At 47.7% G+C, this 15,728-nt stretch overlaps 2 protein-coding genes across 6 annotated transcripts in view; one reads left to right on the forward strand and one right to left on the reverse strand.

Annotated features, from left to right (window-relative positions):
- Positions 1-15,728, forward strand: part of BORCS5 (BLOC-1 related complex subunit 5) — a 93,671-nt gene that overhangs the window by 47,668 nt on the left and 30,275 nt on the right. For 2 of the 4 annotated variants that reach the window (XR_004691724.2, XR_004691726.2), the window contains exon 5: positions 4,068-4,094. The exons of 1 other annotated variant lie outside the window; for it this stretch is intronic. The gene's annotated coding sequence lies outside the window, so the exon portion shown is untranslated. Of the gene's footprint in view, positions 1-4,067; positions 4,095-9,954; positions 11,111-15,728 lie in introns of those variants that run through there. One more of the 4 variants, XR_009557656.1, reaches the window with a different exon arrangement.
- DUSP16 (dual specificity phosphatase 16) overlaps positions 1-15,728 on the reverse strand; it is a 46,624-nt gene that overhangs the window by 3,491 nt on the left and 27,405 nt on the right. For both annotated transcript variants that reach the window (XM_035102250.2, XM_060275148.1), the window contains exons 4-5: positions 3,812-3,975; positions 3,144-3,303 (exon numbers count right to left, since the gene is read on the reverse strand). In XM_035102250.2, coding sequence (XP_034958141.1) covers positions 3,144-3,303; positions 3,812-3,975 — 324 coding nt within the window. The remainder of the gene's footprint in view (positions 1-3,143; positions 3,304-3,811; positions 3,976-15,728) is intronic.

Genomic DNA, 15,728 nt, shown 5'->3' on the forward strand with positions numbered 1-15,728 from the left:
TCCATTAACACAATCATGTGTTAACAACAATCATGCTGAAATGCCTTGTCTCCACCCACTCAGCCCCCATACTCAGATGGCCAACAGGGAGGGGCAACTATGCACAGATGGTCCAATAAAATGTGACTGTTACCTGAAAAAAATTGAAGAAGTACGTTGAGGGGACATGAAGGCAGAGCAGTTAATGTCCGTAACCACCAGTCATTGTTCACATGCACCAAGACTCACTAAGAATAGGCACATAATCCTTCCATGAAGAGGAAATGGTGCACATTTTCCAGTCAATATACATAATCACCAACAGGCCCTGGGAGATGCGTTTAGATCAACTGCATACAATTCAGGCAATACATACAGTCTCCAGTAAGTCTCTAGAAAAATGCCTTTTCCAATTCCTTTTTGAGAAGTGTGCAATTTGTGCCCTTCCAGCTGATTCTGGCCCATTGCCTAATCTGACATGGCTCACTGATCAGCCAAGCAAGATGGAGCAGACTCCAGATACAAAGAAATATTTTAGACAGTGGGTCAGAATCAACCCCCACGTGTCCCAGGAGGCCTATCATGGTGCCCTGGTGGCTCTTGGTAATCACCACTTAAGGTTCTGTAGGTGATATTAATTCATACAAAGTGGGTGCTTGGTAGCTTTGCAAGATATGCAGACAGAAGGATCAAAACAGGGAGGAAGGGAGAGAGAGTTGTGTGCCCCTTTTTTTTGCATTTCCAGGCTGCTGTGCAACAGGAGGAGTTGTGTCTCTCCTGCAAGTGAGGTAAGAGGTACCCACTCCCACATTGCATGCTCACACATAGCCTAAGGAAAGAGGAAAGCAACTCACTTCACCTTTCTCCTATTTTCTTTACTTCTTGCATAGCTTCTAAGCAAAGTTTAAGGTTTTATTACTGACTAGTGTATTTCAGCCCGTTCAATAACGGGCGCTAGAACATCCTGGGGTTCGGAGAAGCGCTTGCGCAGCGCTTCTCCGAACCCTGGGACCTGTCCTTGCTGTCGGCGGCAGGGGGACAGGAACGGAGGAGGAGAAAGCGCTGCTTTCTCCTCCGTACCTCTCCCGCAGCCACCGACAGCAAGGAGACATCCCAGGGTTCGGAGAAGCGCTTGCGCAAGCGCTTCTCCGAACCCTGGGACCTGTCCTTGCTGTTGGCGGCAGGGGGACAGGAACGGAGGAGGAGAAAGCGCTGCTTTCTCCTCCTCCGTACCTCTCCCGCAGCCACCGACAGCAAGGAGACATCCCAGGGTTCGGAGAAGCGCTTGCGCAAGCGCTTCTCCGAACCCTGGGACCTGTCCTTGCTGTTGGCGGCAGGGGGACAGGAACGGAGGAGGAGAAAGCGCTGCTTTCTACTCCTCCGTACCTCTCCCGCAGCCGCCGACAGCAAGGAGACAGGGAGGGTTGTCCGCGAGGCGCCGGGCTCCTCAAGGGCGGCCAGGCTTTCCCCGTCGCCTACGGGAAACGGGGTCCCCTTGGTCCGCCGCCGCCGGGAAACGGGAAGTGACAGGAAGGAGACATTGCTGGACACACGCGCGCGCGCTCTCTCCCCCCCCCCCCGCCAACGCTTAGTCCGGCTGGGATCAGCGGTTGGCGGCCGCAGGGAAACGGTAGGTGGGGGGGGGGAGAGAGCGCGCGCGTGTGTCCAGTCTCTGCTGTCCAATCCCTGTGTCCCTGGGGGACATGCGCAGTGACCCAGGGACACACGGGACAGCTTGGACGCAGGGACAACTTGGACATTATTATATAGGATTTATCAATCCCTGAACAACCTGGGATTTATTTATGTCACAGCAGCGGCCAGAATACTCTATGCTAAAAGTTGGGAGGAAGAAGAAATACCAACAAAAGAACAATGGCTGTATTAATTGACAGAATATGCCAAACTTGTGAGCATGACAGCCAAAATAAGGAATCCGGATGGAAAACAAATAAAGGGCAAATGGGAAACTTCTGGAGAGCACTTAAACAAAATTGATACTAAAACGAAACTACAAGTAGGGGTAATTCTCTGAACAACAGTTAAATACAAAGAAGGACTAGAAAAGAAAAAGTAGGGTGGATATGTCAATATGGATTGACAGCAGAGAAATCAACCCCCACAGCAGGTTCCCAGGAATTGATAAGACAAGGCAAGTCTTTGTCATCTGCTTTTATTCAATATTTCCAGAGAGAGGCTTGTGAATGCAGCCTCTTGGAATAATGGCATCCCAAGTAAATCTCCACTCCCATTCTCTCCCACTTCCTCATTCGCCATCCCTTCTATGCTTCTGAGCTGTTTGCTCTCCTACTTTTATGGCTCACCAGGTACTAGGAGATGGTGCGTCTGGAACGCTTTTTAGTGATAATGTGTCAGCCAGCTGCTCCAGCTCTGCCGCCTCCTCCTCCTCTCCCATTATTTCCCAACTTCCCCCCTCATCTTCCTCTGAGCTGTGTCCTCCCTCACACCCCTGTTGTAATTTTGAACTCTCTTCTCTGGAAGGGTCAGGCTGGAGAGGCGGTCTCCACCATTCCTCCTCTGCCTAGTCCCTGACAGATACACAGCAATACTGGATCTATTACAAATGCCATGGAAGGCTAGGCTGGGAAGTCTATATGGAAAGAATATTTGATGGTAATATATGATCTGCAAATAGAAAAATTGGAATGATAATAATAATAATAATAATAATAATAATAATAATAATAATAATAATAATGGAACATGTAAACTGCTCTAGGCCAACTAGATTTCACCCTGGGGTCCAACTCCAATGGTGAGTTGGACCAACCCTCCCTACTTATTAACATCCAGGACTCTCAACATAATACATACATGTTCATATTGCCACTGGCTTCTTCACACGTGCAGATGAATAATCAAATTATAATTTTCAGTGGCAAGTGGACAATTGGGCAGGGAATCATAGCCATTGGTGCTGTAGCAGCTTTCTGTGCCTCTGGGGCCCATCCTTCTGCAGGCCCACCTGAAAGCAAACTTCCTGTGCTTCATGCTGAAAGCATCCCACCCCCTCAGAAGTGTCAGCCATACTGTGAGAAGAGAGGAACCATGTAAGCGGCACAAAGTCAAGCAAACATGTTTCTGCTTGAAAAACATTTAGTGGAATCAAATCATATGGCATAGGTTTTCTTTTTCTTTTTTACCTATAAAATCCACAGACTTGTCCAACCACGGAAAGATTTTCTCACAGAAGCTGTCATTCACAGGCACTCTTAAGAAGTGGGATTCTGGGATAAAGTCTGGCTTGGGGCAAGTATTACTGGCGTTCAATACGTAGCCAATGTCGTTCTGCTGCATCAGCTCCTATTAAAGAAAGGAAGCCAATGCCAGCTGTTACAAGTGTCACCACTTACAGATCAATACAGTATAAGAAAAAGAATTTTAATTGAAAATATATTTGAGAGGACCCAAAACTATTCTCGGTTTTCACAAATATTTTTGGCAGTGTAAAACAAACAAACAAATCCTGTTTCAATTATTTTTCATGCAAATGTTCACCACACTCTGTTATCATCTCTTGGTGTCACTCATTTGATCAGTGGTATCACTTAGCTATATTTGGCTGGCTACGTAGCATTGTGTTGTCATACAGGTTAAATGCAAGTTCTCAGAGAGAAAACTTTTCGGAATTGTGAAAATTTGCTGTTAAAAAACATATTTTTTTAAATCAGAGTTGGTTAAGTGATAATATGTGAAATCAATTCAGCTTCACAGCAAAAGAAGCCAAGGTATATGATTGGTGAGTGTTGCATGAAAATGCAACGCCAGGGGGAGATTGTCCTTTCAGTCAATAACATTTCCGGGCACCCACCTTGTTGAGGACATCCCACTGGCACCCAAGGTAAAGATGAGGAAGTATCCGTGTTGGTCCAGTGTTGGAGACTGGTAAGCAGGGTTGAGAAATACACGAAGGCACCAGAATAGATTTTCTTTCACAAAGGCCAGGGAAACAACTGGAAAATTCAGCAAATCCACCTGAAGGAAACAACAGCCCCAAGTTTCAGTTTTAAGTGTAGGATGGTAGTGTGATGCATAATGCAGCATATTTTTTCTGTTTAAATCACCAGATTTAAATCACCAGAGAAGACATCAAGGTGAGTCAAACATGTACATTGAGTCACATGGTGGCTGAAATATCATTCATGCATATGTGAATGGGCCATTACAGAACTTACCTGTTTCATACAACATGCTCTTCAATTGAATCAGTACACACATTCAGCACCAATCATCAAGGATGTAAAATAAGGGCAGTAGATATATCAGGTGATGTACCTGGCTTCCCCCTCCAACTAAACTTTGCTATACAGTTTGGAACCGTGGTTAGAAGAGTGTTTGCAAAGTAGAAGTTGTAGCCAATGCTAGTCCTACTCAGAGCAGACGCATTGGCATTAATGGACATGGCTAACTTAGGTTCATTCATTTTCATATTTCTACTCTGAGTTGGATACAACCTTATGGTTCAGGCTAACTATGTTTAGCTGAAGACCCAACTAGATACTAACCATAGTTAATGAAACAAAAAGGGAGAAGGGTAAGAGCCCAAAACTCGTGTCTTGACTTCATAAGAGTAAACCATGATTTAACATTACATCTGAACAGGGCCAATGATTGTCAGGCCAGGTCTGAAAACACAAAGGAGGAAGATGCATGCAAAATGGGTGGAAAGTCTGTAGGATGCTTGTTGGTCTGCTGATTAGTCAGTGCAGAGCCACAGTCATAGCACAACATGGTGCAGGAACTTCTGGCTCACAAAAATATTCTGGTTTGTCTGCAGTATAAGTAACACTGAATGCTGCTGAGTACAGGCAACTGGTTAGCATTTGCCAGATTACTGAGGCTACCTAGTGAGTTTGCGACTAGGGCAAAATCTGAACTGTGGACTTTTTGGCTGCTGTGCTCCACCAGATCCCCAGGCACACCCTTCTCACTTTTGTTGTTAAAACAAGAACATTTAAACAAGAAGACCATTCAAACAATCTGTACGAATTGATCTTCCTTCATAAATGGAAGGCTCTTTTGTCCAGCGGAGATTTCCACCTGTGCGATAGTGATCAAAGCAATCTCTGGTTGATGGAGATTGCTTTCAGAATTTGGGGGGGGGGTGGCGGGAAAATGAACTATTACCAAAGATGGCCTCTTATGCTGGTGGAATGCTCCACTGGGGGGGGGGGGAATGGGGCACACACCATTTGATAGAAAACAAAAAGAAGATATTGGTATCTATCACAGTAACATGCCAGAACAAAAATAACTTATAAAAAATAAGGTGTGCCTTTACCTTTTGGCTGTGAATATAAAAACTTGGCCTTAACTCAAATATCTAAACTACAACTATCAAGAATATCATGACTGTCTTCCTTTGTAACGTTTCTAATCATATTATGTCCTCCTTGCATCTGCACACATTGAAAACAAGCAATTCTGTAACAGAGAGAGAGAGAGAGAGAGAGAGAGAGAGAGAGAGAGAGAGAGAGAGAGAGAGAGAGAGAGAGAGAGCCTGTGCCTAAAAACATGGTGCAAAAGGAAGCCTGAATGAGCTCTTATCCTGCAGGCCACTTTGTGATGGAAGGGGCAGCCAGTGGCGGAGCTTCATGCTCCGGCACCGGGGGGGGGGGGCGGAGAGCAGGCGGGGTGCAGCTGGCGCACATCCCGGGGTGGGATGAGCGTCCTGGGGGCATGATGCACTGCCCGGAGGGGAGTGATGCGCGCCTGCGGGGGCATGGCAACCAGTGGTGGGGAGGCAGCTGTGATGGGATCCCACCGGGATCACGCCGCCGAGGGCAGTGCACTCCCGCTGCCCCCCTCTTCCTTTATCAGTGGGGGCAGCCATAGGAGCTGTGCAGCCATCTAGCCAGCTCTGTTGCTACACTTCTTCACACCGCACTGGCAGGACCCAAGAGTTAACTCACACAGGTGGGCCCAGCTGCTTAGTCCAGTTCCTGGACTCCCCATCAGCCACAGCCAGCATGACAAATGGTCAGGGAGGATGGAAGCTGTGGACCAACAACATCTGGTGGGTATTACGCTGCCTGTCCTTGCAGCACGGAAAGGCCAATTTTATTTTATTTATTTTATTTTAGATGTATTGTTTTCCAGCTTGGAAACACGTGTGTGTATACACACACACACACAGAGTAACAAATTAATAAGGCTATTATGCTATTCTGTGTACTTACACCCTCCTTTTGCAAATTAACAGATGCGATTGTGTGGCTAAATTTGGGATTATTTAACAGAGTGAGAAAATCCTTGGTTCCCTTTGTTAGCTTGTAGAACAGAGAGACTTTATATCAATGGAAAGTCAGAGTGTCAGTTAAAAGACAATCCAGCTGTTTTATTTAGTTGGTGGTTGCTGGATATTTCCCCACATTGATGCAGCATGCAACTTTTCCAGTGCTGGCTTGTTCAGTTTATTACTTGTAGCTGCAATTCTCAGATGGGAGTTTCTATGAAACCAACTTAAGGTGCCAAAAGCTGTTTGTGGTTGAGAAATCCCAAATTGCTTTTGTTTTCCAGTAACCAAATACCTCCCAGATCTTTGCTTGCAAAAAGCAGGCTCTCTCCCACTTCCAGTTGCAGAAGCTATCCAAAATCAAGTATCATATCTAATTATCAGGATGCAACAAGTGAGCATGAAAATATGTTGGTTTGAAAGCCTCTCTGTGATCAAAGTACAATGGAGTTTCCTCAAACTCTGCATACATGTTTGTTATTATTATTATTCCAACGGTATGATCACATTCCTTCGGGATTTCTCTGCACTGAAGAACTGACAATTACCTGCCACAGACACACATGCAGACTCTTCTGTCCTAGCTAAGAAACGGCAAGGAGAAAGAGGAGAACTAAGAATTAAACACATGGCAGATGTTTCATATTTCCCTGTTTTGTTCTTTTTCTTTGGTAGCACTAAATTGACTTTAAGAAAGTCATAAATGTTTTATGCTAATCCGTAATAGTGCAGCTAGAATACCTTGATTTTTATAATTAAAAAATGTATTAAAATGGACCTCAGTTTTGTGTAGATTCCATCCTAATGGGGCGGGGAACCTTACTGAAGCTCTCAGCACCCCTAGCATTTAATCATAGAATCATAGAGTTGGAAGAGACCACAAGGGCCATCCAGTCCAACCCCCTGCCAAGCAGGAAACACCATCAAAGCATTCTTGACATATGCCTGTCAAGCCTCTGCTTAAAGACCTCCAAAGAAGGAGACTGCACCACACTCCTTGGTAGCAAATTCCACTGACGAACAGCTCTTACTGTCAGGAAGTTCTTCCTAATGTTTAGGAGGAATCTTCTTTCTTGTAGTTTGAATCCATTGCTCCGTGTCCGCTTCTCTGGAGCAGGAGAAAACAACCTTTCTCCCTCCTCTATATGACATCCTTTTATATATTTGAAAATGGCTATCATATCACCCCTTAAGCTTCTCTTCTCCAGGCTAAACATACCCAGCTCCCTAAGCCGTTCCTCATAAGGCATCGTTTCCAGGCCTTTGACCATTTTGGTTGCCCTCTTCTGGACATGTTCCAGCTTGTCAGTATCCTTCTTGAACTGTGGTGCCCAGAACTGGACACAGTACTCCAGGTGAGGTCTGACCAGAGCAGAATACAGTGGTACTATTACTTCCCTTGATCTAGATGCTATACTCCTCTTGATGCAGCCCAGAATTGCATTGGCTTTTTTAGCTGCTGCATCACACTGTTGACTCATGTCAAGTTTGTGGTCTACCAAGACTCCTAGATCCTTTTCACATGTACTGCTCTCAAGCCAAGTGTCTCCCATCCTGTATTTGTGCCTTTCATTTTTTTTTGCCCAAGTGTAGTACTTTACATTTCTCCTTGTTAAAATTCATCTTGTTTGCTTTGGCCCAGTTGTATAATTTGTTAAGGTCATTTTGAAGTGTGATCCTGTCCTTTGGGGTATTAGCCACCCCTCCCAATTTGGTGTCGTCTGCAAACTTGCTCAGGATGCCCTCAAGCCCATCATCCAAGTCACTGATAAAGATGTTGAATAAGACTGGGCCCAAGACAGAACCCTGTGGCACCCCACTAGTCACTACTCTCCAGGATGAGGAAGAGCCATTGATGAGCACCCTTTGGGTTCGGTCAGTCAGCCAGTTACAAATCCACTGAATGGTAGCATTGTCTAGCCCGCATTTTACCAGCTTCTTTACAAGAATATTATGGGGCACCTTGTCAAAGGCCTTGCTGAAATCAAGATAGGCTACATCTACAGCATTCCCTTCATCTACCAGGCTTGTAATTCTGTCAAAAAATGAGATCAGATTAGTCTGACATGACTTATTTTTCAGAAACCCATGCTGACTTTTAGTGATCACAGCGTTTCTTTCTAGGTGCTCACAGACCGTTTGCTTAATGATCTGCTCTAGAATCTTTCCTGGTATTGATGTCAGGCTGACTGGGCGGTAATTGTTTGGGTCCTCTCTTTTCCCCTTTTTGAAAATAGGGACAACATTTGCTCTCCTCCAATCTGCTGGAACTTCACCTGTTCTCCAGGAATTCTCAAAGATTATTGCCAGTGGTTCTGAAATCACCTCTGCCAGTTCTTTTAATACTCTTGGATGTAGTTCATCTGGCCCTGGAGACTTGAATACATCTAAACTAGCCAAGTATTCTTGTACTACCTCCTTACTTATTCTGGGCTGTGTTTCCTCTGCTGAATAATCTGCTCCATATTCTTCAGGTCGGGCATTGTTTTCTTTTTTGGAGAAGACTGAGGCAAAGAAGGCATTGAGGAGTTCTGCCCTTTCTCTATCCCCTGTTTGCATTTCACCATCTTCTCTAAGTGACCCCACTGTTTCCTTCTTCTTCCTTTTGCTACAGACATACCCATAAAAGCCCTTTTTGTTGCTTTTAACCTCTCTAGCAAGCCTGAGTTCATTCTGTGCTTTAGCTTTTCTGACTTTATCTCTACACGTGCTGGCTATTTGTTTGAATTCCTCTCTGGTGATTTCTCCCTTTTTCCATTTTTGGTACATATCCCTTTTAAATCTTAACTCAGTTAAAAATTCTTTAGATAGCCACCCTGGCTTCTTTAGGCACCTTCCATGTTTCCGTCTCATTGGTATTGTCTGAAGTTGTGCTTTTAATATCTCCCTTTTAACAAACTCCCAACCATCATGAACTCCCTTCCCTTTTAGTATTTCTGTCCATGGGACAGCGTTTCCCTACGTTTTCTGAAGTCGGTTTTCTTAAAGTCTAGGATTTGAGTCTTATGCTTGGTTGCTCCTTTCTGCTGAAGAATAAACTCCAGAAGAGCATGATCACTCCCACCTAATGATCCTGCCACTTCTACTGCACTAACCAGGTCATCACTATTGGTTAGGACCAGATCTAAAATGACTGATCCTCTTGTTGCTTCTCCCACTTTCTGGACAATGAAATTGTCTGCAAGGCCAGTGAGGAATCTGTTTGACCTTATGCTCTTGGCTGAGTTTGACATCCAACAAATATCAGGATAGTTGAAATCCCCCATTACTACTATCTCACTTCCTTCTGAATGCCTGGTCATCTGTTCCAGGAAGGCTTCATCTGTGTCCTCAGTTTGGCTTGGGAATCTATCTCCCACAATGAGATCACTGTTATTCTTCTCTCCCTTAATTTTGACCCAGATACTCTCAATTTGGCTTTGAAGTTTTAAATCCTGGGTCTCTTCACAGCTATACACATCCCTGACATATAACGCTACTCCTCCTCCTTTCCCGTTTGGTCTATTTCTCTGAAATAGATTGTATCCCTCTATTTCTACATTCCAATCATGAGACTCATCTCACCAGGTTTCAGTGATGCCTATTATGTCGTATTTAGTTTGCTGTACCAAGAGCTCAAGTTCATCTTGTTTATTTCCCTTGCTCTGTGCATTAGTATACAGACATTGAAGACCATTGGTCATGTCTCTTATTTATGGATATTTTCCTCCCACCACTAGGTCTGCGTGGTGTTTGCTCCATTTGGTCCTTGACATTTGGATGATCATCTTCAGAACTTGATAGACTCCTACCTTCAGAACCACTGTCTCCCTCCCCCACATAAGTCAGTTTAAAGCCCTCCTGATGAGGTTTTTGAGTTTCATGGCAAAAACATTCCTCCCAACTTTTGTGAGGTGCAGCCCATCACTTGCCAGAAGTCCATCTTCAAGAAACTGCAGACCGTGATCTAAGAATCCAAACTGTTCCTGTTTGCACCATTTGCGAAGCCAGTTGTTCACTTCCCCTATTTTTCCCTCTCTCCCTGGGCCATGACGTTCAACTGGGAGGACAGATGAGATGACAATTTGTGCATTTAATTGCTTCAACTTCCTGCCCAGAGCCTCATAATCACTTTTGATCTTCTGGAGGCTATGGCTTGCAGTGTCATTGGTTCCCACGTGGACCAAAAGGAAGGGGTATTTGTCAGTGGGTTTTATGATTCCTTGCAGCTGTTCTGTTACATCTTTGATCTTGGCCCCGGGGAGACAGCACACCTCTCGAGACATCTTGTCAGGCCCACAGATCACTGCTTCTGTACCCCTCAGTAGGGAATCCCCTATCACCACTACATGCCTCTTCATAGGCTTGGTCGGGATTCTTCCATGTGCTGTCCCTTCCAAGGTTACCTGCATATTCCCGGAGGACTGACTTTGCTGCTCATCTTCATATTCCTGATCAACTGTGATGAGGGAGAGATCTTCAAATGGAGTCTGTTCCTTGTCTTCCATGTTAAGGGAGAGCACTTCAAATCGGTTGTGTAGTTCTAAACCCTCAGAGTGATCCCTGGGCCTTCTACTTCTATGAGTCACGTTCCTCCATACATCTGGGTCCTGTGTTGGCGAACTGACCTCCTCCTCAGGGATGTCCCTTGTCTTCTCCTTGGTGCAGACAGTGTGCTCTGCTGCATCTAAGAAAAGCTCCAGCTCTTTAATTCCCTGGAGCGTGGATACACGGGCCAGAAGCTGCTGGATCTTGTCTTCCAGTAGGGCAACCTTGTTTTCTAATAGGGCAACCAACTTGCAATTGCTGCAGGTGTAGCTGCCAACATCCTTTGGCAAGAAAACAAACATTGCGCAGGAATTGCAGGTGACTACAGTTGTTCCCTCCCCCTCCATATTGAAAAGCTTGAAGTCGGGGGGGGGAGAAGAGGCCTAGGTCTCCCCCAATAAACATGTGAGACTTGCTGCCCTAAATCTAAAAGATGGGTCAAACTGTGCACGCCGTTAGGCACACGCCGCTGCACTCCAAACACTGACTAGCTCTGCCCACAGCTAATCACCTGACTCCCCTGACTCCCCAGAAGGTCACTGCAAGGTCACCGGCCAGAAACAAAAACAAGCCTGGACAGTCACCCAAATCCAAGAGGCAGAAGCCCTAGAAAACCAGCACAAGCACACAAACAAGTAAGAAAACAAATATGCAGACAAACTATCTCACACACAGCCCCAAAAAGACAAAGCCACAAAACCTACAGAGTATCACTCAAGCTCAGCTCACCTTCTGCAGCTCAGCTCACCTTTTAATTTGACTTCATAGAGACCAAATGGTTTTTATCACACTAACAGCTTGTTATGTGAAAGTTACCATCAGCTGTAACAGTAGCGTAACATCATGATTAGGCCTGATGGTTACTATACCACATGGAGCGCCACCCAAACAATTAGTGGTGGAAGCAATGCTGACAAACTTAAGTTATGAGACTTGAGCTAAACTTTTGGTGAAGCTTTCTTTCTATCCAAAAGCTCCAGGTGGCAGTGGTGGAGCCCCCCGGGGGGGGCGGAGAGCAGGCGGGGGCGGGGCTGGCGCATGTCCTGGAGCAGCCCAGCGTGGGTGGGGGGTGCAGCCACGATGGCACCCTGCTGGGATCACGCTCCCCCCACACTCCTCTTCCTCTGCCAGTGCCAGAGGTTCATATTTTTAGCTGTTTTGATGGGATTTTACCACTTTATAAACTTTCAATGTTTATGATAAAAGCATGCACATCATAACAGAATAAAGTCCACAGCTGAACAAATGAATTTGCAAAGCATCCAGTTCTTATAAGCACTAACAACTCTGAAAGCAGCAATCAATAAAAGCATAGTAAACTGGATTAAAATAAAATCATGTTTACCCTGGTGCCTAAAAGTGGCATGCAAACACATAGATCTAAGCGAGGGCATTCTGAAGAAATTCTACTCAGAAGCAGGTAATGGGTCTTACCAGGGGTGTACCCAGGATCAAAACTAGGGGGGGAGCCATGGTCGTTCAGGGGCGGGGCCAAGGCACAGGAGGGGAGGGGCCACAAAGTGGGAATGTGGGCAGGGCTACAGGGCCAGCAGGCCCGGCGACTCTGCGGCAGCGCCTGCAGCCTCTAAATGAACCCTGCTCTGAAGCAGGGCCGTCTCTAGGCCTGGGTCCGGTGGCGCGGAGCGCCAGGGCACCAGGCCACCAGGGGCGCCACTACACCCGCTGAGAGGCGCGGCGGAGGCCGCCCCAGGGACGCCTCTCAGCTGTTCAGTGGCTTCAGGCTGCTTTCCGGAGAGGCACGGGCCTGGGGCCGCCTCCACCGCGCACAGGGGCGTCACAACAGGGGGCGGGCAGCACCCCCTGGCCCAGGGCCGGCCCTACGCCCAGGCTGGGTTGCACAGGGCTCTGGCCCTCCAGGCGGCAGCCGTGCAGTGAGCTGCGCCCGCCGCGCTGGGAAACGGGGAGGGTGGGGGCACCAGAGGGATCTGTACCACCACGGCGCCAGGTATGCTTAAGATGGCCGTGCTCTGAAAACACCGCTCCCATCCATTTACGGCTGGCCACCCCCCTGAAAAAACCCTTTGGGCCCCGCTTTCCCTCCTCCAGGTCCCCCCGAAGCCTTGCCAGTTCCCACCCTATATATCTGGGATGGGGAAGGAGCTCAGAGGTCTGCTAGTCCTGGGGGGTCTCCCCCCGTGGCCTGGGAGGATACTGGGGACCCCCACCCGCCAAGCTGAGACCCTCAAAGAAGAAGAAGAAGCTGCCACCGCCGCCTCCCCATCGCAAGGGAGCAAAAGATGGGAAAGGTGGGGTGGCGCAGCGCAGGCGAGCCCCCCCAGCTGTGAACCTACGGTGGCGGCAGCGGCTCCCCAGCCCCTCTCGCGGCAGGGGCAGCAAGGGAGAGCGGGGGGGGGGCGCATTGCAAAGAAGGAAACAGCAGCCAATGCCCGGAGAGGGCAATGCACGCAGGGCGAGTGGAGAGCTGTGCCGCCCCCCAAGGCAGCTCCTTTCCTATTGCTGGCGGGGGGGGCAGCGAGGAAGGGTCACTGCCGCTGGGCTATTCCTGTCGTCGCCAATCCGGTGCAAACGCCCCCACGCAGCTTCCTTACAGCAGCCACAACCACTGCCTTCGGGCGCCGCCCCCCACTCCTCCTTTGCAGGCTTCTGCCCACCGAGGCTGAACTGGCTCCTGTCGGTGCACTTCCTTTCCCGGCCCAGGAGGAGTCTCAGTAGCAACTCCTAACTCAGGGGGGTAGGGGGTGTGGAGGGGGGAAGGGGGCGATTCCCAGCCCGCGGCGCCGACGATCGCAGTGCAGCCTACTGGGAGGCAGAGCGCGGCAGCAGCTGCAACCAATGCAGGGAGCCGCGTCTCCTTCGCTTGCCAGCCCAGCAGAACGCTTAGGCAGGAGAGGTTGCTGCCCGGCAGGGCTTTCCATTGGGAGGCGCGAAGGCTTTAGTGGGCGGGGATTGGTGCAAATGTAGGCAGGGTGGGCTGAGAGGAGGAGCTGCCGCCGAGGAGCCGCGGCACCAGCAGCGTTTCCTCCCCCTCTCCCCTCCCGTGTCAACAAGCGGGGCGCCTGCGCAGGGTATTTGCTTCCCTAGTCGGGCCGCGGTTTGGTCTTCTGGGGGGGGCAGCTGCACCCCCCTGCCCCATGCTGGGTACACCCATGGGTCTTACACCTACAGAATTGTACTCCTTACAATTGTACTCCTTACACCAAACAACAGAGATCCTATAAGCAATACTCATTAGCAAATACAGTAAATAAAAACAATACTGAAACATAACATGAATCAAATTTTACTTCTCCAGTAAGATAGAAACCATGGCAATGTTAAGATTTTAATTCTAAGGTAGAATCACAGTTGGAAGGGACCTTAAAGGTAATCTCAGGCAACTCCATGTCAATACAAGAATCCAACTGATAGGGACATCCGGCTTCCTGCTGTGGGAAATGGCTGCCTCCCACATGAACGGAAACCAGCCATGCCAGTAATTCAGTGTTGATATGGGAGTATTTAGCCCCCAGCGTGGGGGAGGACTGTCTCACAGACATGCAAATCGTCCGTGATCTGTTGTCTCGCATCAAGGTGCAAGCGGTAGGGACACTGGATCCGAGGGCAGGGCATGGCTGCCACTCTCCAGAGCCACTCCTACATGCAGGAGACACCTGTTTTATAAAATAATAAGATTTGGGAGGGAAACAGGCATGTTCCAGATGGAGGAGAAAAAAGGAAAAAACTGCCAAATTATACAGTCGTTGGATGCTGAATTTTGGACATCAAACAGACTTTCATCTTCAAACATGGATTAAGGAGGTGAGTGACCGATATCTTTCCTTACTGGTTACATCACAATTTGGCGAAGCTCATCCAGAAAGAATTTAATTACTTAAACAAAAGAGGTGAAAATTTTAATTGAATGTACACTGCACAGCCCTCAATGGACTCTGGCAAAATAAGATCAGATATGGCAGCTCGGACTGAAGACAGAAACAAAATGGCAATCATTATTGCACAGTTACAAAAAAAAAAATTCTTATGGAAAATAGCTCCTTTGGACTTGGGGTGTACTTCATTCTAAAATACATCTGCTTGTATGGGTAATTTTTATATGTGGACAGAAATTGTGGGCAGAAGGACGGAGAGCGCTGGATCCCTAGAGCAGGCTGGGGGGGTCCTTTTTGCTCTTGGAGCAATTTAAATAATTTCCACATAATATACAGCCGGGAAGCATGCCCCACAACACAGCATTATATACAGACATATATGGATATCAGCTCATTAAGAGACATCAGAGAGAACTTGTTGACTTGTCATTTATAAACTCTATTTTTGGAATGAAGCCTGGTGCCTTTAATGAGAACTTACTCCTACTCTTAACTAGTTCCTCCACAAACAGACTCCCCCCCCCCAGCAAAAAAACCAAAACCTTCATAAATACACATATGGCATGGCAACATGGGCAGAAAGGTACTGTGGAGTTGCTGCCTCTCCACTGCCCCTAAAGGTAAAGGGGCCCCTGACCATCAGGTCCCGCCGTGTCCGACTCTGGGGTTGCGGCGCTCATCTCGCCCTATAGGCCGAGGGAGTCGGCGTTTGTCCGCAGACAGCTTCCGGGTCATGTGGCCAGCATGACAAAGCTGCTTCTGGCGAACCAGAGCAGCACACAGAAACGCCGTTTACCTTCCCGCCGGAGCGGTCCCTATTTATCTACTTGCACTTTGATGTGCTTTGGAACTGCTAGGTGGGCAGGAGCTGGGACCAAGCAACGGGAGCTCACCCCGTTGCAGGGATTCGAACCGCCGACCTTCTGATCAGCAAGCCCTAGACTCTGTGGATTAACCCACAGTGCCACCTGGGTCCACCTGGGTCCACTGCCCCTACTGTCCAGTTATTAGCACGTATGTCTGAAAGGGGGAACCTACACACATACGGTAAGTTCCCTTGGACCTATACAATGACTGGTGAAGCTTACACACATAAAGTCTATGGACACAAACAT

Source organism: Zootoca vivipara, chromosome 5, assembly GCF_963506605.1.
Source record: "Zootoca vivipara chromosome 5, rZooViv1.1, whole genome shotgun sequence".
NCBI lineage: Eukaryota > Metazoa > Chordata > Lepidosauria > Squamata > Lacertidae > Zootoca > Zootoca vivipara.